Source organism: Scyliorhinus torazame, chromosome 30 (genome assembly GCF_047496885.1).
Source record: "Scyliorhinus torazame isolate Kashiwa2021f chromosome 30, sScyTor2.1, whole genome shotgun sequence".
Lineage (NCBI taxonomy): Eukaryota > Metazoa > Chordata > Chondrichthyes > Carcharhiniformes > Scyliorhinidae > Scyliorhinus > Scyliorhinus torazame.
The window spans coordinates 15,478,153-15,503,148 of NC_092736.1; the positions used below are offsets into that span (position 1 = coordinate 15,478,153).

General features: G+C 45.6%; 1 protein-coding gene across 11 annotated transcripts in view; it reads left to right on the top strand.

The window, feature by feature from the left end:
* The first annotated feature begins 2,095 nt into the window (after positions 1–2,095).
* LOC140404397 (CUGBP Elav-like family member 4) overlaps positions 2,096–24,996 on the top strand; it is a 977,034-nt gene continuing 954,133 nt past the window's right edge. For 4 of the 11 annotated variants that reach the window (XM_072492863.1, XM_072492864.1, XM_072492865.1 and 1 more), the window contains exons 1-2: positions 2,099–2,476; positions 5,601–5,683. In XM_072492863.1, the coding sequence (XP_072348964.1) occupies positions 2,239–2,476; positions 5,601–5,683 (321 nt within the window). In that variant the 5' untranslated portion in view covers positions 2,099–2,238. Of the gene's footprint in view, positions 2,477–5,600; positions 5,684–24,996 lie in introns of all 11 variants that reach the window. The other 7 variants (XR_011938498.1, XM_072492868.1, XM_072492860.1 and 4 more) reach the window with 5 other exon arrangements.

Genomic DNA, 24,996 nt, shown 5'->3' on the forward strand with positions numbered 1-24,996 from the left:
AAAATTAACCATCTAGAGGAACAGAACGCCCATTTGTTTTGCCTGTGGAGCCATGGATGCAAAGAAGGTGGGAGCAAGGTTGGGGGGCGGGTTGGCTGAATGCTTGGTCCGAGAGGTAGAATTTGAAGGGTTAGGGCAGTTTTGATGCCATCTGAATTTGGAGCTTCAGGTTCACAAGACTAGTCTGCTTCACTTGGGGCAAGGCCTGCAGGAACAGCAGAGTTTTATATAGATAGGCCAATTTCTGTCGAAGAGTCGCAGCCTCACGGCCATTTCATCATTGCGATGATAGTGTGAATGCCATACACTAAAGCAATAAAATATTGCAGTGCCCTTTTGTGCTTAGCAGAACAGCCGTTTTGCTTTGAAAACTTATTGGGATATTAAAAATCTGTCCATTTACTACTAATAGTCATTTGGTGGTATAGGACACGAGTGCAGCTGAAGAAATACATGTGTTGTCAAAGTTTTTTGTCATGTACTCATCAGAACAATTCACAAGAACACCGAATTGTAGGATCCAGTATTCTTGCGAATGGTCCTGATTGTATGCAAGATGAAAAGATTTGACAACGGGCCTCTTTTTTTACAGCAAAATTTACTATTTCCAAAGCCGAAATCTTTTTTCATGAAATTGACAGATTCTTGACGGAAATGGGAAATTGCCGCAAGAGGAACATGGGTACTGAAGGAGTCCATTTAGCCTCGCGAGCCTGTTCTGCCATTTAATGAGATCATGGCTGATTTGCTCCAACTCTATAGACCTATTTTAAGACCTTTGTCCGACAGAAGTATGTCAATCCCTGGTTTAAATGTACAACTCACCTGGCATTTAATTGCTATTTCTGGAAGAGAGTTTTGAACTGTTCCCTACTCTGTCTCAGGGGTAATTGAAGAGGAGGCGACACTCGATCCAAGATGTTGGGCAAAGAAAGATAAGAGTAACTTGCAACCAACCTAGGATTCCAGATGGCGGAGCTACCCAGGGAGAGCTGAAATGACAGGGAATAAACGGGACAATGTATTGGCCAATGAAGTGTACTTTGCAATCCAGAGGCACAGTCTTCAGGAGCAAACAGCAAACACAGGGGTTCCAAAGAGAAATAGTAATCCAGGAAGGAGGGGTTAAGGAGGAGGCTTCATGTGTGTTTGTGTGTGTGTGGCTTAATCCCTGTCATCCACTCAACACATATACTGGATTGCATTAAGGAGGGGGGTATCTGCCTCTTTTTTTCTGTGTGTGTGTGGGGGGGGTGGGGGGGGCACTTCTATCCTTTCTTCCCCTTCTCAAACACTGGATTGAATTAAGGAGGGTTGACTGCCTCTATTCCTTTCTATGTGTGCGTGTGTGGGGGGGGGGGGGGGGGGGTTAATCCCAGTCTTCCCCTCTACACACACGCACGCTGGATTGTATTAAGGAGGGGTGGTATCTGCCTCAGTGTGTGTTTGTGTGTGTGTGTGGGGGGGGGGGGGGGTGCGGGAGATCTTAATCCAGTCTTCCCTTCTACGCACACACTAGATTGCATCAAAGAAGGGGGTATCTGCCTCGCTTTCTGTGTGTGTGTGTGTGAGGGGGCTAAATCACCATCTTCCCCTCTACACACATTGGGTTGCATTAAGGAGGGGGGGATCTGCCTCTCTTTCTTTCTGTGTGTGTGTGTGAGATGGGGGGAGGTCGTAATCCCTGATTTCCCCTCGACACACACTCACTGGATTGCATTTAGGAGGGGAGTATCTGCCTCCCTTTATTTCTGTGTGTGTGTGAGGGGGGCTTAATCACTATCTTCCCCTTTATACACTCACTGGATTGCATTAAGGAGGGGGGTTTCTGCCTCTTTCTGTGTGTGTGTGTGGGGGGGGGGTCTTAATCAATATCTTCCCCTCTACACACATTGGATTGCATTAAGGAGGGGGGGCTGATACCTGCCTCTCTATTGTTCTGTGTGTGTGAGGGAGGGGAACTTAATCCGTGTCTTCCCCTTTTTACACACACTGGATTGCATTAAGGAAGGGGGTGTCTACCTCTGTGTGTGTGCAGAGTGAGAGGTGGGGAAGGGTCACTGTGCCTTTAAGGCTGCTGAGTGAGTGAGTGAGTGTGTATGTGTGTGTGAATCCAGCCACATTTGTTTCAGCACCAACCAGGCAACCCTGACGTCAGGACTTGCAGAGTCTCCTAGTTAGAGGCTGACGTGAGCGACCAGAGAGAGAGGGAGAGGGAGAGAGAGAGAGCGCTTGAAGATGGCCACTGTAACCAACGGAGTGCAGCTAGAAAACAGCAGCGGCGGCGGCCGGATGAACGGCTTGAGCCACAGCAGTCAGAACACCATCCCCATGAAAGACCACGACGCCATCAAACTCTTCATCGGCCAGATCCCCCGCAATCTGGAGGAGAAGGACCTAAAGCCGCTGTTTGAGGAATTTGGGAAGATCTATGAACTGACAGTGCTGAAGGACCGCTTCACCGGTATGCACAAAGGTCTGTGCCTCTCAGCCTTCATTCTTCTGTGCAATGTGCATGGGCAAATGCAGACAGCCCGGAGCAGTGTGTGTCTGATTGTGTGTGTGTCTGATTCTCTCTCTCTCTCTGCTTTAAAAGAGAGCCAGGTTGACTTCCCCCCACCCCTTCTGGGTTTCCCATCTGCTACCAATAATCTGGCCAGTCCTGGTCCCCCCACCCCCCTCTCTCTTGTCACTCCTTCTCTACTTTTCCCTGACCCCGTCATTAAAGTTTCTTGAGAATTTGCAAACACCCATTTGCAGCTCCTGTGGGGAGCGGACACTCTCTCTCTGTCCATCTCTCTCTCTGCCTCTCTTTCTCTGTGCCTGCCTCTCTCTCGCTCTGTCTCTGTGTGTGTGTCTCTCTCTCTGCCTCTCTCTCTGCCTGTCTCTCTCTCTGTCTCTGTGTATCTCTCTCTGTCTCTGTGTCTGTGTCTCTCTCTCTGTCTGTGTGCGTGTCTCTGTGTGTGTGTGTGTCTCTCTGTGTCTCTCTCCCTCTCTCAGTCCATCTCTCCGTCTCGCTCTCTGTCTCTGTCCATTTGTCTCTCTCTCTACCTCTGACTTTCTCTCTCTCTCACTCACTGTCTCTCTCCCACTGTCTTTCTTTCTCCCTCTTTCTGTCTATCTCTCTGTCTATCTCCCTCTGTTCATCTCTGTCTCGGTCTGTCCATCTGTCTCTCTCTACCTCTCTGACTTCCTCTGCCTCTCTTCGGTGTCTCTCTGTTTCTCTCTCTGTCCCTGTTTGTCCATCTGTCTCTCTCTCTAACTCTGACTTTCTCTCTTTGACTCTGTCACTCTGCCTGTTTCTCTCTATCTCTCTGTCTACCTCTCTCTGTATTTCCATTTCAGTCTATCTCTGTCTTTCTCTGTGTCTCTCTGACCTGCTCTGATTCTTTGCTTCTCTCTGTCTCTCACTGTCTACCTACCTGTGTCTCTCTCTGCTCCCCTTTCTCTCTGTCTACCTCTCTGTCTCTCTTTCTGTCTATCTCTCTGTGTGCGTATGTATCCCCCTCCCTGTCTACCTATCCCTCGCTGTCTCTCTTTGTCTATCTCTTTGCCTTTCTCTGCGTGTGTCTCTCCCTGTCTGTCTGTCACTCTCTCTCTATCTGTCTTTCTCTGTGTGTCTCTCCCTCCCTCTCTGTCTCCCCCAAACGAAACACTTGTATTTGGACAGCTGCCCCGATCTGTTGTGATGTTTTTTTGATGGTGGAAATTGGACGTATTCACTCTGTTCTCCAACCCATGCAAAAGCAAAACGATCCTCTTTAGCAAGTGATCGATAGTCAAAGTTTAATTATTTGTTTTTTGTTTGTGATTGTGTGTGTGTGTGTGTGTGCAAAGCTCAGATGGGCCCTTCACACTGCCCCCCCCCCCCCCCCTCCCCTTCCCTCCTCCCCTTCCTCCCCCTCCCTCTCTCCAATCTCCCTGCAATCTCAATCCCAAATCTGCAACAACCAAATTCGGATATAAACACGATCAATCACCGGTCAATCCGGCAAAAAACGATATTTTGTTCTGGAAAAAAAAGCGCATTACAGTCATTTTGGGGCACATAAAGTTTCTTGAATTTTTGCAAACTCGATTTTAGCCTTTTGGTCCAGTTTGAATGTATGCTGATTGGCTCCACTTGTCTTGTGGGTTTGACACATGCCCAATCTGTCACTTCAGCTTGGACTGTGCTCTCTCTCTCTCTCCACTCCCCCCCCCCCCTCCCCCCAGCACACTCTGTTTTTACTCTGACTTCTGAGTGATGTGTGAGTTAACTAAATCCAAGGGTGAGGCAAGACAGCATCGGTTTGAACCATGTGTGGCAAATTGCCTATAAAGGATATGCATTGATTCAGTTACTTGGCTGTGTTGCGCTGACTCGTATTAACCCCGAAGTTAAGTTGCATAATTTCAACCCAAATCGAATGGACTTTATGGGGTTCCAAATTTACTCCCCCTCGCCTGCTTTGTTACTCCGTAGTTGAGCTTCCCCCCACCCCCTCACCCAAGGCTGAATTCACTGATGCAGCACTGCAGGCAAGGTACTGATAACAAGAAAAAAATCTCAATTAATATAATCATCTGCATGCATTGGCTTGTGTTAAATTGTCAATGGGTTGTAGATCTTAAGGGAAATGTGTTCTCCTTCATTGGCTTCTGGAGTTCGAGTAACTGGGGCTGTCAATAACTTTAGCTTGGGCAATAAACATTGGACATTAATGCATCCCCATTTATAGTCAAACCTTATTAACATGGATGCTGATGGAACGCATATCTGACTGCCAAACGATTGTTGTGCGAGCTTTCTGTAAAGGGGAGGGCTGATGGATCTTAAACAGCCACAATAAGCAGCCAAACTATTGACATCTGTTGCAATACATGTTAATAAGACGTGTTCAGACTGTAGTGTAGCTTCGAGTTTCTGTGAGTCCTCTTAAGAATTCACCGCTTGGAGTATCTGGATTTTGTTTTTGTTTTTTTGTGAGCATTAGCTTGCTGAGCCTTCTAGCTGTGTCTGTCTTTGCAACGAAATAATCTTTTCTCAAAGCTCCCCTGCATTAATTGTCAGTTGAATGTGCGGGCTGTAAACTGGGGATACTGCTGCCCACAGTGGGTGATGCAATGATATTGAAGATTCCATGCTAAGTTAATGCGTTGAGAGTAGCAACAGTCTGCCACAAATCTGTCTGGTAGAGTGCATGCTCTTGTACATAACTTGAACCAGTTAGAATGTACCTCTCTCAGCTCATTTTCCCTTCTAAGCAGGGCACAGGGCAGGTAGAACCGGTGCGATGGTTTGGCTGGAAACTTTCAATTCGCTGTTTGCTCAGATCAGACCTGTCAAAAAAATAACAGCTTGTCCGGCACTGTTTGACAAAGCCGAACGTTCGCCGTCCTTTGCCTAGTTCACACCCGAGTGGTGTATTCAATTTGAATGGGCAAAGCTGCCCTGGGTGAGGAGGGAGGGAAACTAGGCTGCTCGGGAAAGACAGATGTGTGGTGAATGTGAGCAAGGAGGCAGATGCCCACTGTCCTATCTGCTGCTACTTAATGAAATGAATCAGCCAGCCTTTGCGCCTCAGAGGTAACTTGCTCTGTTTTGTTTTAAACCATAGGTTGTGCTTTCCTCACATACTGTGCCAGAGATTCGGCTCTTAAAGCTCAGAGTGCTTTACATGAACAGAAGACGTTACCAGGGGTAAGTAGATATTGTTTTCTTGACCTAATGCATGAACGATCGAAGCCATTCCCCTTCAACACCCTCCTCTCGGTATTTTGCCAGACTGTTTGTTAGCAGTGATGCACATGTCTGAGTGTACCAGTTGCTTCAGCAACAGAGCAGAAGAGAAGGTATTTTCATGTGTCTCCCCCCTCCTCACGCTGTAAAATAATGTGTCAATCCATCTTGTCAGAACTTGACATTGAAGCAGACAAGATCGCTGCAAGATTTCACACAAGTAGGAAGGTTGAGAAACAGCACTGCCTTTCTCGATTTTTTTTTTTTGGGGGGGGGGGGTGAAATGTGCCTGTCCCACGGAACTAACTCCTTGTGCAAAGCCGCATGAGACTGGCGATGGTGCCTGTGTTTTATTTCCAAGGTTTTCCAGCCCTCTGTCCCCTGACATTGTCTCCAGCATCGGGCGCTTAACGATCATTTCTAAATGTGAGCTGTGAGCTTGGAATTGAGTGCATTTGTGCCTGGATTTCTTTGCACTTTCTTTTACCGATGCTCGTTTGCATTGCTGGGTTTTTTATTTGCGTGTGTGTGCAGTCTCTACTTTCCTCCAAGGTGCCATGGGCTGAATTAAAATACTTTTTTTGAAAGATGCGTCATGCTGCAGTATTTGCATTGTTCAAGTCACAAATATAAGCTGATAAGTTGAATGAATACTGTGTAAGAAGGGGAGCAGGAATCTTCACATCCCGGAGAAGGGGCAGTCACAAACTGGAGATGAGTCCTGCAAATTTCACTTGGTGCTTGTCACTTTGAACGAAGGACATTGGGAAACAATTACTGCATCATTCACATGGATTATTGCTAACTACACTCCTGTGTCCTAATACTTAGAGCAGACAGGGACAAGTATTGTCACTGTGCATGCTGCAATTAGGGGGACAAATAAAAGGGGCAACTGTTTTAGTATAAATGTTGTTTTGCTTAATTACAATGAACAGTTGTTTTAAAAATGGTGACAATCTAACCTGGCGTGAGAATATTGTTGTCAAAGTTGGTGTCAGATGCAACATTTAGACTAGCAGCAAGAACAACAAAAATGTTATTTTCTGTGTGAGAACTCTCACTCAGACATGTGGGCCGCACTTGGCATTTATATCTACGTTGCTCAATATCAAGGTAATTAGAGGAGCCCGCTTCCCGGTGACATTGGTGTCTTTTGCAGCCTTGAAATCCTATTCAGAACTCCCCGTTTGGTCAGTTACCATGTCCCTCATGCACTGTTCCAGTAATGCGTCTTTGACAGTTAGGAGCAGGGCGCTGTCCAGCATTGCAGTCCTGTGCAGAGGAGCTAGATAGATTATTAAGCAAATGTATTTTGCCTGTGTGTGTTCTGGCCTCGTCAAATAGTTGGCATTCAAGGTATAGGGAGACGAACGTGAATTGCAAGACTCTTGGTGAAGGGGAGTTGCAGTTTGAACACCGATATTAAACGTTCTGTATCCGTTTGCCATCTTTCCCTCCACAGTCACTTGGGTGCAAGACGGGAAGCGAGTTGTGTGCACCTCAACTGCAGCAGTCCCTCGCAACCCACACAAAAGGTTTACCGAGGAAACTCGAGTTTTTTTCCACTGTAGGGCCTGGTGAAATGTTTTATTATGTAAACACTGCACAAGGTTTTGAGTGCTCTTCAGGGACTTTTGCCTTTCTGTGCGGATGCTGATATTTCTCCTCGAAATCTATTAATATGCATCGCTTTGAAACAAAATCAGGGGGAGATATTTACTCAGTGGGTCTGAGCGCCAATGTTAAGGGTGGGGTGGAGAGTGGCGGGGGGGGGGGGGGGGGTTCTTTTCACTGCCTTTTAACATAGCTTGCCGATTCCACAATATCTGTGTCTCTCATTCCATTCCAGTGTTATTCCACAGTTTTCCTCCCTGCATCAATAGCACTTCCAAGTTATGATTGCTAATATTTTATTTTCTGATTTATCTTTTTTAAGAAAGCAAAATTTAGTTTTGTGCATGAAACTTTGTGTTTACGAGTCACGGGGTGGTTAACATAGAATGGCCCACATTTGAGAAAATATTCTGAAAATATAAAATTACATTCCTCTCCTTACAGTTTGTAAATAAAGCAGTTAGTAAATCATTAAGCGGATCCCTATGAGGCGTACACCTCAAAAAGGAATTGAACAATTAATTTGGTGCGGCATTTGCTATTTATTGGGTAGCACAAAGGTATCCTGGGACATTGTCCTTGGGACAATAGGTGGGGAAATTTAGCACAGTGCATTTAAAATTAAGCGATTTAGAACCTGTTAATCTGCCATTGTATTTTCTTTAAGCATTCCTTAATTATCGTCGTTGTATTTAATTCTCATTCAGGATCAAAAATGTTTTTGGTATGAACCTCAAAGGATGATTTTTGTTGTACCCTTTCTGTCTAGGGCTTCATAGCGGCCACTATGTTTATTGCAATTCTGTGTCGCATCATTATGTTGGGAGTTAGGCAGCCATAGCAGCAAGTGGAAGGCAGATGATGCTAACTGGTGGCTTTCCAAACCGAATGTGGAAATATAACTGCGGAAAACCTGCCAGGCTCCACAGACTTGGAGGTTAGACAGTTCCAGAAGCCACTAGGCAGATCCCAGATTTTCTCTTTACTTATCCAGTTGAAGTCGTACAAGACATTAGTAAGGCCACACTTGGAATACTGTGTACAATTCTGGTCACCCTATTATATCATAGAAAGGATATTATTAAACTAGAAAGAATGCAGAAAAGATTTACTAGGATACTACCGGAACTTGTTGGTCTGAGTTATAAGGAGAGGCTCCATAGACTGGGGCTATTTTCCCTGGAGCACAGGAGGCTTAGGGATAATCTTATAGAGGTATACAAAATATTGAGGGGCATATAAGGTAGATAGTCAACATCTTTTCCCAAAGGTAGAGGAGTCTAAAACAGAGGGCACAGGTTTAAGTTGAGAGGGGAGAGATACAAAAGGGTCCAGAGGGGCAATGTTTTTAACACAGAGGGTGGTGAGTGTCTGGAACGAGCTGCCAGAGGCAGTAGTAGAGGCGGATACAATTTTGTCTTTTAAAATGCATTTAGACAGATATATGGGAAAGATGGGTATAGAGGGATATGGGCCAAATGCAGGCAATTGGGACCAGCTTCGTGGTAAAAACTGGGCGGCATGGATAAGTTGGGCTGAAGGGCCTGTTTTCATGCTGTAAACCTCCATGACTCTATAACTGCATGTCTCTGTCAAGCAACACAATCACACACATTTGACCATGGGTCAAAGAAAAAAGAATTCAGGACTTGAGACCAAAAACCCTATCGAAGACAGACGTATTCCCGGTCCTGGTTTGGAAAGCCATCATTTATCATTATTCCACTTGCTGCTAAATTTAGTTGCCTATATCCCAACGTCCATCAACCTGAAGAACAGGATAGTGGATCTCTCTTGGCATTCAGAAAGAGGGTTGGTACAGTGCAGTTGGAATTAATACTGCCCGTATTTCCTCTCATGACTAAAATGCATTGCTGGCGGCCCAGCCTGAGAAATAGGGGCGATCTCATCAGCATGAGCGAGCCAATAATAGCAGTTTGTATTTACGTAACACTTTTCACCATGGAACACCCCGAGGCACTTCACAAGCAAGGCAATCGCACTGTAAATGACGTGAGTGAAAGGATACGACCTTCGGACTTTGGACCAAAAACTTGATCAAAGACGAAGAGTGTAATTTAAAAATTGTGCCAGAACTAGGACATGGATTGCTGAAAATATAGCCACCAGTGGTCGGGAGGAAATAAGTCAAAGTGGCAAGAGTTGGGGGAAACACAGAGTTCTCACAAGGATTAGGACTGGAGGAGATACGTTCAAAGGCTGAAAAATCCAATAATTTAGGATGTCGCTTACCACTGAGTGAGCTTTTATCGAATGACCTCCATTCTAATATTTTGGATTTATTTATGTTATGTTTCTGACCATTGTGGGAGAAATTTGTGACTGGAGGTGGTGGGTGGCACAGCGTATCGGAGTGACAACTCCAGGCTAGATTGATGAATATCCCCTCCTTACTGTTATCACTCTTCATCCTCAAATGAGATGGGTTGTAACCACTTGAATCACCGTTTTAGGGAACTTATATCCAGACCACGCTGTCTCGAATTGAATGTCATTTTGAGCTGAACTGCTCTGGGGCGCGAGAAGAAAAACATAAATAGATCAGGATTCTCATTGATGCAGTAGAGTGTACTGTCCTGAGCTTGTCCTGCACATTGTTAAGAGAACATAGATCGTGCTTTACATTGCATTTGGTTTGTGCAGATAATGACTGAGGATTATTTGATTCTAACACTAAGAACAAACGGTGGGAAAATAGGTTTTGAGACCAGTTGTCACACTTTGTTTACCAAACTTTACTCCAAATGGAGATGGGAGCAGCTGAGGAATCAACACCTCCATCTCCTTTTGGCCTGTGTTCTATCCCCTCCACATCTTGCAGTTGGTGCCAGTTTCCCCGCCGCCTCCCCCACTCCAAATTCTTTTAAATAAGTATAATCGCATCTCTACTTGGGCCAACACATCCTACAGCTGACCTGAGCGTACTGGGTCCGGAAAAGATGTCTCATTCCTGGCACTAAAAATTCCTTCTCTTCACTAATTTAATAAAATACACGCAGTGATCCATCCCCATTTGAAATTCAAATTGGACGAGGAACAAAGTAGTAAGATTAAAACTGTGTATTGAAAGCTTTCGTGGAAATCTTGTGTTTTTTCTTATGTAGTTTTTCAATTCTGTTGTGATCCATTTAGATGGATGATGCTTGAATTAATATAACTTTTTTGACCTCGGCTCCCAGTTCTGAGTGTCTGGCTTTATTTATTAATGAAAATCACACTGATGTTTCTAACATATGGTTTGTTCCAAGCAATGTTGTTCGATGTACTTGACTTGAATATATATATATTTTTTAAATGAATATTTTTTTTCTTTCCTGTGCATTTGAACCAGAATTGGAAATGAATGCACTTGGCAAGAAGATTATTAAACTGTTTGACCACAGCAAATCTGATTCCGACACTGCCTCGGTACCAGTGATTAGTTTACCTTGTCTCTCAAATGTAGAAAACCTCCACAGTGTGCTGCAGTGTTCTGCAGATAGCAGCGTTTGCCCTGCAGTGGCGGGTTTGAAAGAGTTGCAGGTGCTAATCTCCAGGGCAACTGCTGGATGGTGGTAGTGGCTGGAGTATGAATGACTTGATGTATATCAAACCATCGCTGTGTTCTATTTTCCATGTCACCTTGTTCAGCATACGGATGCATTTTCCTATTGGGCAACTTGCCTCTGAGCACTTCTCTACTAAGGTTCTCCTCTCGCCAGCTGTTTGAGTCACCCAAGGAGCACAATTATAATCTTCCCCTTTGTTTCTGCATTTTGATGTTACTTTACCCTCTATATAAACCCCACATCGTAAGTTAAATGGCCCCGCTATAGAGGAAGGTGCGCTATGAGGAATATCATGGGGCACCAATGCACTGCTATGTTTCCTTGTGTTGCCAGCTTGGGGTTTACACTCAACGTCTTCTTCCTAAAGGTCTGGGTTCATTATAGCATTAGAGTTCCACTGCCACTATAGGTGCTTGAGAATCCTTCAGTGAGCTTGGGCGGTTGATCAATGGACTACTCGATGATCAACGGGCATCAAAGTGAGATCCGGCCATCCTTTTCTGTACTTTCTTTGGTCACTGGGTTGCTATTAGCAAGGTTATCCTAGCTGATTGGTCACTCTTTTTCTCTTGACCCTGGAGTGCAGAGGCTTCTTGTATATTCCCACCTCTGTATCAAAATCAAGACCTGCCAACACAGCTCAGCCCGTGGATGGAAATGGCTTCCTCCCAGTCCCCGCAGCTCAGGATCACATGATGCCGGGGATAAGCTTCCACACCGAAAATCCAATTTAGCCAGCAGTTGTCCGCATTCTTGAATTTTTTATGAGGAAGGGTTGGATAAACTCGGTTTGTTGTCACTGGAACGATGGAGGTTAAGGGGCGACCTGATGGACGCCTACAAAATTATGAGGGACTGGGACAGAAGCTTTTTCCCAGGGTGGAAGAGTTGATTACTAGGGGAACATAGCTTTAAGATGCGAGGGACAAAGTTTAGAGGAGATGTGCGAGGGAAGTTTTATACACAGAGGGTATTTGGTGCCTGGAACTCGCTGCCGGAGGAGGTGGTGGAAGCAGGTACGATAGTGAAGTTTAAGGGGCATCTTTCGAAATACATGACTAGGATGCGACTAGAGCAATACGGGCCCCCGGAAGTGTAGTTTTAGGTTAAGTGGGCAGCATGGTCAGCACAGGCTTGGAGGGCCGAATGGCCTGTGTCTCTGCTGTACCTTTCTTTGTTCTTTGTCTTCGTAGGGCATTCTGAAAATGACAACTTATAATTATGTAATTCCCTGACAATTCTAAACATTCCGAAGCACTTCACAGGGAAATTCTACAGCAAAATAAAGAACTGAGCCACATAAGGAGATATTAGGAAAAATGATCAGAAGCTTAAAAAAAGGGAGGTAGGTTTTAAGGAGTGCCTTGAAGGAGGGGAGGGTGGTCATGAACATATGAATTAGGAGCATGATTAGGCCACTCGGCCCCTCGAGCCTGCTCCGCCATTCAATGGGATCATGGTTTAGGGAGGGCTCTGGCCTTGGCAGCTCGTTCATCTGTAAAAGAGCGATTTAAAATAGGGGGATACTCCAGAGGACAGCATTGGGGTAAGGCAGACACCTCGGAGGGTTGCGAAGCTGGAGGAGATAGGTAGGAGCGAGGCCATGGAGGTAGTTGAAATCAAGGTTGAGAATTTTACGATCAAGGCATCACTTCGCCTAAGAGCCAGTGCAGGTCAGCAAGAACGGGGGCGGGAGGTGATGGGTGAACGGGACCGGAAACGAGTTAGCCGATCGAGGTTTGGATGAGAACAGGTAGAATGTGGGAGGCTGACCAGGTGTGCATGGGAATACGAGGCAGTAAAGGCGTGAATGAGGGTTTCAGCAGGAGAGCTGAGGATAACATTATGGAGGTTAAAGTAGGTAGTCTTACTTGTCTCAAAGCTCAGGAGTATAATAAATCTCAAGTAAATCCTGCTTGTGTTTATTTTGTCCATCGTTCATGTACAATAGAAATGTACCTTTTTAAATGCTGTGTTCTGTTGCATCAGCCACTAGTCAAATAACCCCATCAATTGATCCACCCTTTTGTATCTTTTGTTTCGATATCTTTTTTTGTTACTTTTCCATTTTGAAGTTTTACTTTGATTCAATCAGTATTCATACTGCAGAGCTTTTTACTTTCATACAAAGTCTGCTGGTATGACCTTTGCAGTACGACATGTGTAAGTATTATTAATTTGATCATACTGCTTGGAAATACAGCGGTATGATTGGTTGGGTACTGTACATTTAATCTCTATTGAGGACATGTTCGGTCTCAGACTTTAGCATACAGTGGTCTCAACTAATCACCTCTTCAGTGTAATACTGCCTGAGAGTTCTCGGTCATATTTTAGCTTGGGCTGTGTGACAGCAATTATAGATATTGCAGGGAGCAGATCTTTCTCTCATGTTTTCCCTTCTCTCCCTTGCTTCTTTTCAATTTTTCCTTCTCTCTTCCCGCCTTGCCTTTATTCTCTGGTTTTTTTTCCCTTTCTCCTTCTCTCATCTCTGTCGGTCACTCCTTTTCCCTTGTCTATTGGTTTTAACGTTGTTCTCATAATATCTCACAAGATTGCCCCTTCACACCATATAATGAAATCTGGGCACCGATATTCTTTGTTGTGATGTTCAGAAGCATTTCTTCCCGGAATCGGAAATCCATATCACTCCTTACTCTTGTCTAGTTTCCCCTTCCTCCATGTAGCGCGAGGTTCTTAAACCTCAAGATTCTTAAACTTCAATCTGTCCTGGTCCACCCACGATGGTGCTGCGACCAAGGAAGCATAACAGCGCCTATACTTCCTCAGGAAACTAAGGAAATTTGGCATGTCCACATTGACTCTCAATAATTTTTACAGATGCACCATAGAAAGCATCCTATCTGGCTGCATCACAGCCTGGTATGGCAACTGCTCGGCCCAAGACCGTAAGAAACTAGAGTTGTGAACACAACCCAGTACATCATGTGAACCCGCCTCCCATCCTTTGACTCTGTCTACACCTCCCGCTGTCTCGGGAAATCGGGCAGCATAATCAAAGACCCCTCCGATCCGGGTCATTCTCTCTTCCAACCTCTTCCATCGGGCAGGAGATACAGAAGTCTGAGAACACACACGAACAGACTGAAAAACAGCTTCTTCCCCACTGTCACCAGGCTCCCAAATGACCCTCTTATGGACTGACCTGATCTCTTCACGCATCTGCTCGCCTGAGTAGTACCACACTCCGTATGCTTCACCCGATGTCTGTGTCTATGTATTTACATTGTATATTTATGTATGTCCTATGTTTTTCACGTATGGAACGATCTTCCTGGACTGTACGCAGAACAATACTTTTCACTGTACCTCGGTACACGTGACAATAAAACAAATCTAAATCTAAAGGTTGGTAACCTCTAATCTCCAATTCTTCGCTTCACCTCGTTTTCCACCCAGCCTTGGTGCTGTCTTGTACTCACGGACTTTGGGTCTTCACCTTGGTTCCGCAATAAAACGTGAAGACACAATCATGTAATGAATTCAAAAAGAAGCAGACAGAATAATAACAAAGAACTGTGTTGCGTACAAGGAGCTGATGGTAGTCCAACAGTCTGCTTCACCTCGACTTCTATCTTGACTAACCGTTAATTACATATTTGTTCAATAATTATTACATAGTTTTCAATTACATATTTGTTCAATACTATATTAAAACATTACTACATATTTTTTAATGTTTGTTAATTCAGTGAGGATTGATTGTAAGCTACTTTCCTATAGCTGAGCTCCCTATCACTCTTATTTATCAGATTAGGATGAATATGTGAAGTAGAACATGGACTTCTAAAGTTCAAGTGCAAGCATAATATGGAAATGCATCACACGTGCATCAACTGATTCATTTATTCTAGTCCGTTTGGAAATCGAACTTCTAAGGGGTCCGGTTCTAAGGGTTGGTTGGACAGCTGGTTCATGATGCAGAGCGAGGCCATCAACGTGGGTTCAATTCCCCGGACCGCCTTCTCAATCTTGCCCCTCACCTGAGGTGTGGTGACCCTCGGGTTAAATCACCATCAGTCAGCTCTCCCCCTCAATGGGGAAAGGAGCCCATGGTCATCTGGGACCTTGGAGACTTTACCTTGACCTTTACTTCCGGGAATATTCACCCCTCCATAATTTCTACATTCTAATGACTGTTTCAGTTACATTAACCAGCATGCAGAGCAAAGCAGTCAATACCCGGTTAGTTGGTCTTCTCTAGGGTAGCAGGAAAAGGTGGGGGAGGGGTGATTACAATTGGTTGGAATTCTCTTGGGAGGCACGGTGACACAGTGGTTAGCACTGTTGCTTCACAGCGCCAGCGACCTGGGTTTGATTCCCGGCTTGGATCACTGTTTGTGCGGAGTCTGCTCGTTCTCCCCCTGTCTGCGTGGGTTTCCTCTGGATGCTCCAGTATCCTTCCAAGGTGTGCTTGTTAGGCGAATTGGACATTCTGAATTCACCCTCTGTGCACGCGAACAGGCGCCGGAATGTGGCGACAAGGGGATTTTCACAATTAATGTAAGCCTACTTGCGACACTAATAAAGATTATTCTTGTCTTGGATTAAGAAGGGGGACATTGTCCAGGTAAGAGCAGCAAGGTGGCGCAGTGGTTCGCACCGCTGCCTCACGGCGGCGAGGTCCCAGGTTCGATTCCGATCCTGGGTCACTGTCCGTGTGAGTCTGCACATTCTCCCTGTGTCTGTGTGTCACCCCACAGCCCAAAGGTGTGCAGGCTAGGTGGACTGGCCACGCTGAATTACCCCTTACTTTGAAAAGAAAAATTGGGTACTTTAAATTTAAAAAAAGAAATTTTCCAGGTTTACTGCATCTGATCACATTCCAGTGACCCTTCCCTGTTGCATACTGAAACCTGCATATATGACGCGCATATCAATTGAAGGTGGGATTGTGCAACACTAACTTTATCTCCCCCGTCCTCCATGTTGCATGGTCTATCGAAATCCCCAGACACGGCACAATTGGAGAGAACTCGGGTGCCATTCCATGGAGACTCCAGGTCGACCCGAGAGTTGGCAACCCTGTCTGACCGGGACACTGCCGCACTGGCTCTACAGAGGGGACAGAGACTGAATTAGTGAGCCTCACCCCAGCGTATGGTTCAAAGGTTTTGTCTAACAAACAGCAAAACAGGTTACCAATTCTAGAAGATCGTGGATGAATGCACCACACGCAGGAAGTAATTGCCCTCGTGACTTTCCTTCGCATTCACATTAACATTGATGTACACAAAGTGCAAATCCCGCTAATAATGATTTACACTGAATGGTGACCACTCTGCAGCAGTGTTTTATACTCAAGAATGATCTGGCGACTTACACTAAATGGCTGTAACTGTGCATAACATTCAGTGAATGGCAGAAGCAAAATTACAATGATTTTAACATAAATACGGAGGAGGTGATTTAGAGGCTAGCTATTGTTGCTAATAGGCAGCAATTTCTAAAAGGTGGTGAGATATGAGGTTTGGGTAATAAATGTCCCCATCATTGGGGGAGGATGGATCCTGAAAACCTGCATATTAACCCCCTGAAATTATCGACACGCTCCAATCCTAACTGTAAAAAGGATTGGTAGCAGAGTCTATGTTATTCGTAGGGTGTCAGTTAAATGTCCATTTCAATGGAAGGGGCATAATGGCCTTTGTAATGTGATTGTCCCTCTGGTCTGCTTGCTAGGGAATTGAAGCAAGCGCATTGAGTTTCTGTGCGTGTCTGGTTGTTCACACATGTTTTTTGAGTTTGTGTCTGTATCTCTGCATCTACATCTGTGTGTGCGTGTGCATATAAAGGTTTGTGTATGAATGCATGTGTGAGTGTGTGCATACGTGCTTATGTGCACATGTGTGTTTGTGTGCGCACCTGTTTGTGTGTTTGTGTGCAGTGTGTGTGCATGTGCTTCTGTGCGTGTGTATGTTTGTGTGCATCTGTGTGCATTTTTTTTGTGTGTTTGTGTGCATGTGTGTATTTGTGTGTGTGCGCACATGGGTTTGTGTGCATGTGCGTTTGTGTGCATGCGTGTGTGTTTGTATGACTGTGTGCATGTTTATGTGCACGTGTGTTTGTATGCATGTGTGTTTGTATGTGTGTATATATTTGTGTGTTTGTGCGTGCATGTGTTTGTGCGCACGTTTGTGTGCATATGTGTGCTTCTGTGTGCATGTGCTTCTGTGCGTGTGTATGTTTGTGTGCATCTGTGTGCATTTTTTTGTGTGTGTTTGTGTGCATGTGTGTATTTGTGTGTGTGCACATGGGTTTGTGTGAATGTGCGTTTGTGTGCATGCGTGTGTGTGTATGTGTGTTTGTGCATGCATGTGTATTTGTGCATGTGTGTGTTTGTGTGTCAGTGTGCATGCCTGTGTTTGATTGCACGTGTCTGTGTGCACACTATGTGTATATGTTATGTGCACATGTTTGTATGTGCGTATATGTTTTTGTGCATGAGTGTTGTGTGTGTGCGCACGTGTGTTTGCGTGTGCATGTGTTTGTGTGAACATGTGTTTGTGCATGTATTTGTGTGCATGCATGTGTTTCTGTGTGTGCATGTGTTTGTGCACATGTGTGTGTTAGTGTATGTGTGCATGTGTTTGTGTGCATGTGTGTTTTTGTGGACGTGTGCGTGTGTTTGCGTCTTTGTGTGCAAGTGTGCTTGTGTGTATGTATTTGTGTGCTTCAGTGTTTGTGTGCGTGTGCGTACGTGCCTGTGTGCATGTGCCTATGTATTTTTGTCAGCAATTTTAATACTCGGGTAAATTAACGGGACCTTAAATGTTTACTGTAAGCATTTTTTTAAAAAGGAATTAATAATGAATGATTGACAGGCTTGTGGAGTGAGAGAGGAAAAATAGTGTGATTGTTTTTTTTCATTTTTGTGTCAGGTGTCCTATTGTATCCCACTCTTCAAAAAAAGTAACTACTTGTTTTTAAAGTCGTGTTGGGTGGGCCCCATTCTCCAGAGCTGTAAAGGCTTCCATTAAGAGAACCACCGTCAGTGATGGATGAATGATAGACAGTTCTCAGGTGGCCAGAATCCTGAGGTGATTATTAAAGTCTCCCGACCGTCTGTTGGTCTGGTGCCTTACAGTGCAGGTTAGATTTGAAGGGAGTAAGTTTGACTTGGATTAATTCAGCATTGTGTTTTATATTCATCCCCCAGGTTAAGAAAAACATTCCCCCTCCCCTCAATTATTGAAGAATTCTAGGGGAAGATTTCCTGAAGCATCTAGAAAATGCACCTTTACATGCATGTTCTGGTCCGGAGCAATGGATAGAGATGAAAGTGGCTCTTTCCATCACACAGCTGACCAGGAATCTCTCCCACTTTTACCGGCTGGCATTGAAGTGTGGCGGAAGGATTTGCTTAACATGTCTGTCTGTGTTCTGTGTGCGCATTCCTTTGGCCATCAAATCCTGGGGTGTGGGTTGAACCCGAAGCTAATGACAAAGAGGCAGGGATGTCACCCATGCGCCACAGGACTTACAAGCCCTGTGCAGCGGCAAGGATAAAATTAGCCTGTTTTTTAAAATATAAATTTAGAGTACCCAATTCAATTTTTCCAATTAAGGGGCAATTTAGCCTGGCCAATCCACCTGCCCTGCACATCTTTGGGTTGTGGGGGCGAAACCCACGCAAACATGGGGAGAATGTTCAAACTCCACCCGGACAGTGGCCCAGAGCCGGGATGGAACCTGGGACCTCGGCGGCATGAGGCAACCGTGCTAACCCACTGCGCCACCGTGCTGCCCTGCGCCTGTTTTTCTTTTGTTAAAACAAAGATGCATTTTTCCTGTGGGCAAATGTTCTCGTCCCGCTCACCACGGGAATTGTCGGGGGAGGGGCGGGGCGGAAACTTTGACGGACCATTGAAAGATTTGTTAACCTCGGGTGGAAAGTTCCGGTCTTGGGGCAGGCGGGACCGTAAAATCCCGCCCCTGGTGTTTGCAACCGCTCGCACTTCATGTTGTTCCACGTACGTTTTGACAAGCTGCCCGTCTCGCTGGATTAATTGCTAGGCTGCATTTTGACATGGGGATTTGCAGAGAGCAAATACACTGGGGCGCTACCTGAATTTGCATAACTAAAGGGAAAGATTACTCCCCCACATTTTGATGGATCTTTGTGGTTAGGCTAAAGGAGCTGGACTCCCTCTGTTGGCTGTGCTTGCAAAAGGTTGAAGTTACAATTAATGCTGTCCTTGTGCGAAATCAAAACACCGTAGTCCGTGGAAGTCTGGTTCTTGATCCTGTGCAAGCGCTTGCATGCATTAGGATTCCTTCTATTTTGAGTTGGTTTTTCTTTGCATTCACAACCCAGTAAAGAGCAGAGGGACGAATCTGGAGGGGGCATGTCATAACTTCTGCTCTTGAGAGCGTCCAGCGAGAGCCTGGACGAATGATTAGAAATCTATTGACTTTAGAAAGAGACAATAAATGCCTTCTTTGGCAGTCCTGTCATTACCTTTCCAAGCCACAGGAGGGGAAAATCTTGCCTGTCATTGGAGAGTTCAAATGTTGCGAACACATTTTGAGAATTTATGGGACCAATTTGTTTAGCTAACTCTGGGAAGTATTGATTTTTATTTAGGGGAATAATTAAATATTTATTTTCACTTTGTTAAGCTCTGGAGGTCAAAATCCACATAAAACCGTACAAGAAATCAATACATTAGTTTGCGGGCCATAATATTTAATTTTGCCGTGATAAATATTTGCCCAGGCCCAGTTGCTGTTAACACTTGTAGAAATTTAGCATTGCAGAAAAAGACAAATGACGAAGTTAAATGAAAAGCTCAGTACCATAAATAAGGAACATTTGAGCATCTCCCTGGGATTCTGCCTCTGATGGTGCTTTACGTGTGTTTTCTTTCCTCCCCTCTCTTCCTGGCTTTGTTTTCACTGGGCAAAATGTACACAGGTACTTTTTCTCAATTGACTGCCTTGTCCATTCTTTACTGTCACCCACTAGGGATTTTGAATTGATGATGTTATCTGTCTGTGCTGGCAACAAATAGCTTCGGGGGGTGTTTCCATGGCTATATTTACCTTGGAGACAATTTCGCGAGCTTTTCTTTTGAAGATTCTTAGTTTTCTCGGAGCTCACAGATTGATGAGCTAACACGTCATTATCAACGTGAGTGGGGAGAGTCCGTGCGTTTAAAAATAAGACTCTGGGAAATCACGAGATCAATATATGCTGATTATCCCACTGGAAGGTGTAAAGTAATTTCCGAATGAAGACACGAAGGTAACGGGTTCTGTATTTTTTTTCTCCCTTCCCTGGATTTTAATGAGCGTGGCCCGGCGGGCAGTGGTAGCACCTCTTGAGTCAGAACGTTGCGCGTTCAAGTTCCACTTGGGAGGTTTGAACACAAAATCCAGGCTGGCACTCCTGTGCACTGCTAGAAGTGCTGCCAGTCACGTGCGGCATTAAGCTGGGACCCTGTCTGCTCCCTCGGGTGTTTGTCAGTAACCCTGTGGCACTGTTTCGAAGAAGACCAGGGATGATCTCCCCGGTGTTCTGGCCAATATTAAGCCCTTAACCAACACCTAGATTCAATTATGTCTTCAGTATCACATTGCTGGGTTTAAAAAAAAACAAATTTTGTTGGATTTTTAACATTTTATATCAAAGGTATGGAATAAGACAGAACCATCTTATACCAACAGTTAGGGTTTTGACTATCATACATGGTAGCACAGTGGTTAGAACTGTTGCTTCACAGCGCCAGGGGCCGAGTTCGATTCCTGCCTTGAGTCACTGTCTGTATGGAGTTCTCCCCGTGTCTGCGTGGGTTTCCTCCGGGTGCTCCGGTTTCCTCCCACAAGTCCCGAAAGACGTGCATGTTAGGTGAATTGGACATTCTGAATTCTCCCTCCGTGTACCCGAACAGGCGCCGGAATGTGGCGACTCGGGGATTTTCGCAGTAACTTCATTGCAGCGTTAATGTAAGCCTACTAGTGACAATAATAAAGATTATCATTATTATTACTTACAGAGCTAATCTTACAGGGTACGTATATTAAGGCCAAAAAGCTGGTCATGATAGTCCCATTGCTATTTGTGGTGGCTTGCTGTGTGCAAATTGGCATTGTAAGAGCGGATAAAATTCAGAAGTATCTCATTAGCTGTAAAGTGCTTTGGGATGTACTGAAATGCACACAAGTCTTTTACTGGTGTTTTGAAGGTGCTGAGTCACTGCTATGTCAGAATTCCCTCTAGTATCTCATCTGATATGTGGGGCGGTATGATGAACCATCCTAACCTTTGCCTTTGTTTAATACACATACCACACTGTTGGCACCACGAAATAGGAACTCTCAGGCTGAATTAAAAGAAAATATTTGCTCACAGGATGTGGGTGTCATTGGCTGGGCCACTGCTTATTGCCCATGCTGAGGGCATTTAAGAATAAAACACATTGTTGTGGGTCTGTAGTCACATGTAGGCCAGATCAGGTAAGGATGGCAGATTTCCTTCCTTAAAGAAATTAGTGAACCAGATGGGTTTTTACGACCATCGACAATAGTTTCGTGGTCGTCATTAAACTTTTAATTCCAGATTTTTATTGAATTCAAATTCCACCATCTGCTCTGGTGGGATTTAAACCCAGGCCCCCAGAGCATTTGCCCTGGGTTTCTGGATTACTAGTTCAGTGACAATACCACTATTCAGATCCGTACTGTTTTTTTAATTTTAGATCTCCGCTCAAGGTTGATTCTGGCTTTTGTGTGCAGGAACTTTAGTTGCAGTGCTTTCATATGTCTGCTCCATGCTTCAGCTTTGGATTTCAGGTCAATTCACAGCTCCTGAGTCCACACCTAGGCATAACTGATCAGCAAGCACAGTGAGCAGCAATAGTAAACAGACTCACATAATCAAACACATACTAATTGACCACTGCGCGTACCTGAAGTTGCTGACAAGGGGTGGGCTTATTCCCAGAAGTTTCATCTCATCGGTTACCATCCTGCCACTATGTGCTTCCCACCGGGTTCCTGATGCCTACATACTTGTAGCCCAGGCCAACTGAAAAGCGAACCGGCTCGTAATTACCCAACTGGATAAGGTTCTCGACAGTTCGAACTAACCAGCCTTTTTATTTAATCTCCAATATTTTTAAAAGTTAATGAATGTTCAAAGGAATTGGGAACATTTATTCTCTCTGTGATCTTTCTCCTGGGCTGTTTGAAGCAGTGTCCTGGTGATTAATCTTTTAATTCTCAGAGACTCCCAGACAATCCTCAAGGTTTGGTAACCCTATCTACACCCCAGAGCCATTGAGGCTAATTATAACTCTCAGATTGCCACCCCTGCTAACTGAGCCTATTAGGCAATCCACCTGAGACCTTCCTGGTCCATGTGGATCTGTGCCATATTTGCCAGTGATGAATGGTGTATGCAGGAAATATTAATTAAAATTAATTTTTAAACTCCGCGGTCTTGTATCTCACGAGCATAAATCACTTCATAAATTCTATTAGAGAAGCATAATAGCGAGAGTTGGGCACACGTAGTGTGAACTTTCCAGGGGCTGCCCGCAAAGCTGCTATTTACTGGGGGAGACAATCGACGCAGGAACTGCACGAGGACAGGGTTTCAGCCCAACTTTACTTGGTCAGACAGATTGACGCTCTGGGCTTTTCCTTGAGGGAGAATTCGCTTATTAAACCCTTAAAACAAGTTAACCGCTCATGTGGCTTCAGTTATTGAAATCCTTGCCCTCACTTTTTCCTCTGATCCTAGTTGATCTCAATCTCCAAAGCTGCCTCCAGCTAGCCTGACTCCCTCTTTGTGCCAAATAGTAATTTTCTTCACAATGACTGAATGCTCCTATAAATGCATCTGACAAGTGATGATTCTCAACTCCAATATCTATATTCCTGTTTCGTTCCCTTTCTCTTTATTCTTTTTCACTTTCTCTTTCTCTATCTTGTCCTTGTTTCTCTCGCCACTTGCTTTCTTTGCCTTCCCTCTTCTCTCCTCCCCCTTCCCTCCCTCTTCTCTCCTCTCTTTTTTCCCTCACTCTTTTCCCCTCCCTCTTCCCCGTCCCTCAGTTCCCCTCCCTCTTTTCCCTTCCTCTTCTCCCCTCCCCTTCCCCCCTCTTTTCCTTCCCTCTTTGCCCCTCCCTCTTTGCCCCTCCCTCTTTGCCCCTCACTCTTTTCCATCACTCTTTTCCCTCCCTCTTTCCCCTCCCTCTTTTCCCCTTCCTCTTTTTCCTCCCTCTTCTCCCCTCCCTCATTCCCCCTCTTTTTCCCTCCTTCTTTTTCCCTCCCTCTTCCTCTTCCCTAATTTCCCCTCCCTCTTTTCCCTTCCTGTTCACCCCTCTCTCTTCTCCCTTCCCTCTTCCCCTCTCTTTTCCTTCCCTTATCCTCTTCCACTTTTCCCCTCCCTCTTTTTCCTCCCTCTTTTTCCTCCCTCATTTCCCCTCCCTCATTTCTCCTCCCTCTTTTCCCTCCCTCTTTTTCCTTCCTCTATTTCCTCCCCTTTCCCTCTCTCTTTCGCCCCTCATGTTATTCCCCTCTCTCTTCTCTCCTCCCACTTCTCCCCTCCCTCTGTCCCCTTTTTCCCTCTCTCTTTCCCCCCTCATTTCCTGTCATTCTGTGCCCCTCCTTCTTTTCCCCTCTCTCTTCTCTCCTCCCACTTCTCCCCTCCCTCTTTCTCTCTCTGTTTCCCCTCCCTCCTTTCCCCTCCCTCCTTTCCCCTCCCTCCTTTCCCCTCCCTCCTTTCCCCCCCTCTTTTCCCCTCCCTCTTTTCCCCTCCCTCTTTTCCCCTTCCTCTTTTTCCTCCCTCTTCTCCCCTCCCTCTTTTCCCCTCCCTCTTCCTCTTCCCTCATTTCCCCTCCCTCTTTTCCCTTCCTCTTCACCCCTCTCTCTTCTCCCTTCCCACTTCCCCTCTCTTTTCCTTCCCTTATCCCCTTCCTATTTCCCCCTCCCTCATTTCCCCTCCCTCATTTCCCCTCCCTCATTTCCCCTCCCTCTTTTCCCTCCCTCTTTTCCCTCCCTCTTTTCCCTCCCACTGTTCCCCTCCCTCTTTTCCCCTCCCTCTTTTCCCCTCCCTCTTTTTCCTCCCTCTTTTTCCTCCCTCTTCTCCCCTCCCTCATTCCCCCTCTTTTTCCCTCCCCCTTCTCCCCTCCCACCTCTCCCTTCCCTCTTTCCCATCTTTTTCCCTCTCTTTTTCCCCTCATTCTGTTCCCCTCCTTCTTTTCCCCTCCCTCTTCTCTCCTCCCACTTCTCCCCTTCCTCTTTCCCTCTCTGATTCCTCCCTCCTTTCCCCTCCCTCCTTTCCCCTCCCTCCTTTCCCCCCCTCTTTTCCCCTCCCTCTTTTCCCCTCCCTCTTTTCCCCTCCATCTTTTCCCCTTCCTCTTTTTCCTCCCTCTTCTCCCCTCCCTCTTTTCCCCTCCCTCTTCCTCGTCCCTCATTTCCCCTCCCTCTTTTCCCTTCCTCTTCACCCCTCTCTCTTCTCCCTTCCCACGTCCCCTCTCTTTTCCTTCCCTTATCCCCTTCCTATTTCCCCCTCCCTCATTTCCCCTCCCTCATTTACCCTCCCTCATTTCCCTCCCTTTTTTCCCTCCCACTGTTCCCCTCCCTCTTTTCCCCTCCCTCTTTTTCCTCCCTCTTCTCCCCTCCCTCATTCCCCCTCTTTTTCCCTCCCTCTTCTCCCCTCCCACCTCTCCCCTCCCTCTTTCCCATCTTTTTCCCTCTCTTTTTCCCCTCATTCTGTTCCCCTCCTTCTTTTCCCCTCCCTCTTCTCTCCTCCCACTTCTCCCCTTCCTCTTTCCCTCTCTGATTCCTCCCTCCTTTCCCCTCCCTCCTTCCCACCCCTCCTTTCCCCCCTCTTTTCCCCTCCCTCTTTTCCCCTCCCTCTTTTCCCCTCCCACTTTTTCCCTCCATCTTTTCCCCTTCCTCTTTTTCCTCCCTCTTCTCCCCTCCCTCTTTTCCCCTCCCTCTTCCTCTTCCCTCATTTCCCCTCCCTCTTTTCCCTTCCTCTTCACCCCTCTCTCTTCTCCCTTCCCACGTCCCCTCTCTTTTCCTTCCCTTATCCCCTTCCTATTTCCCCCTCCCTCA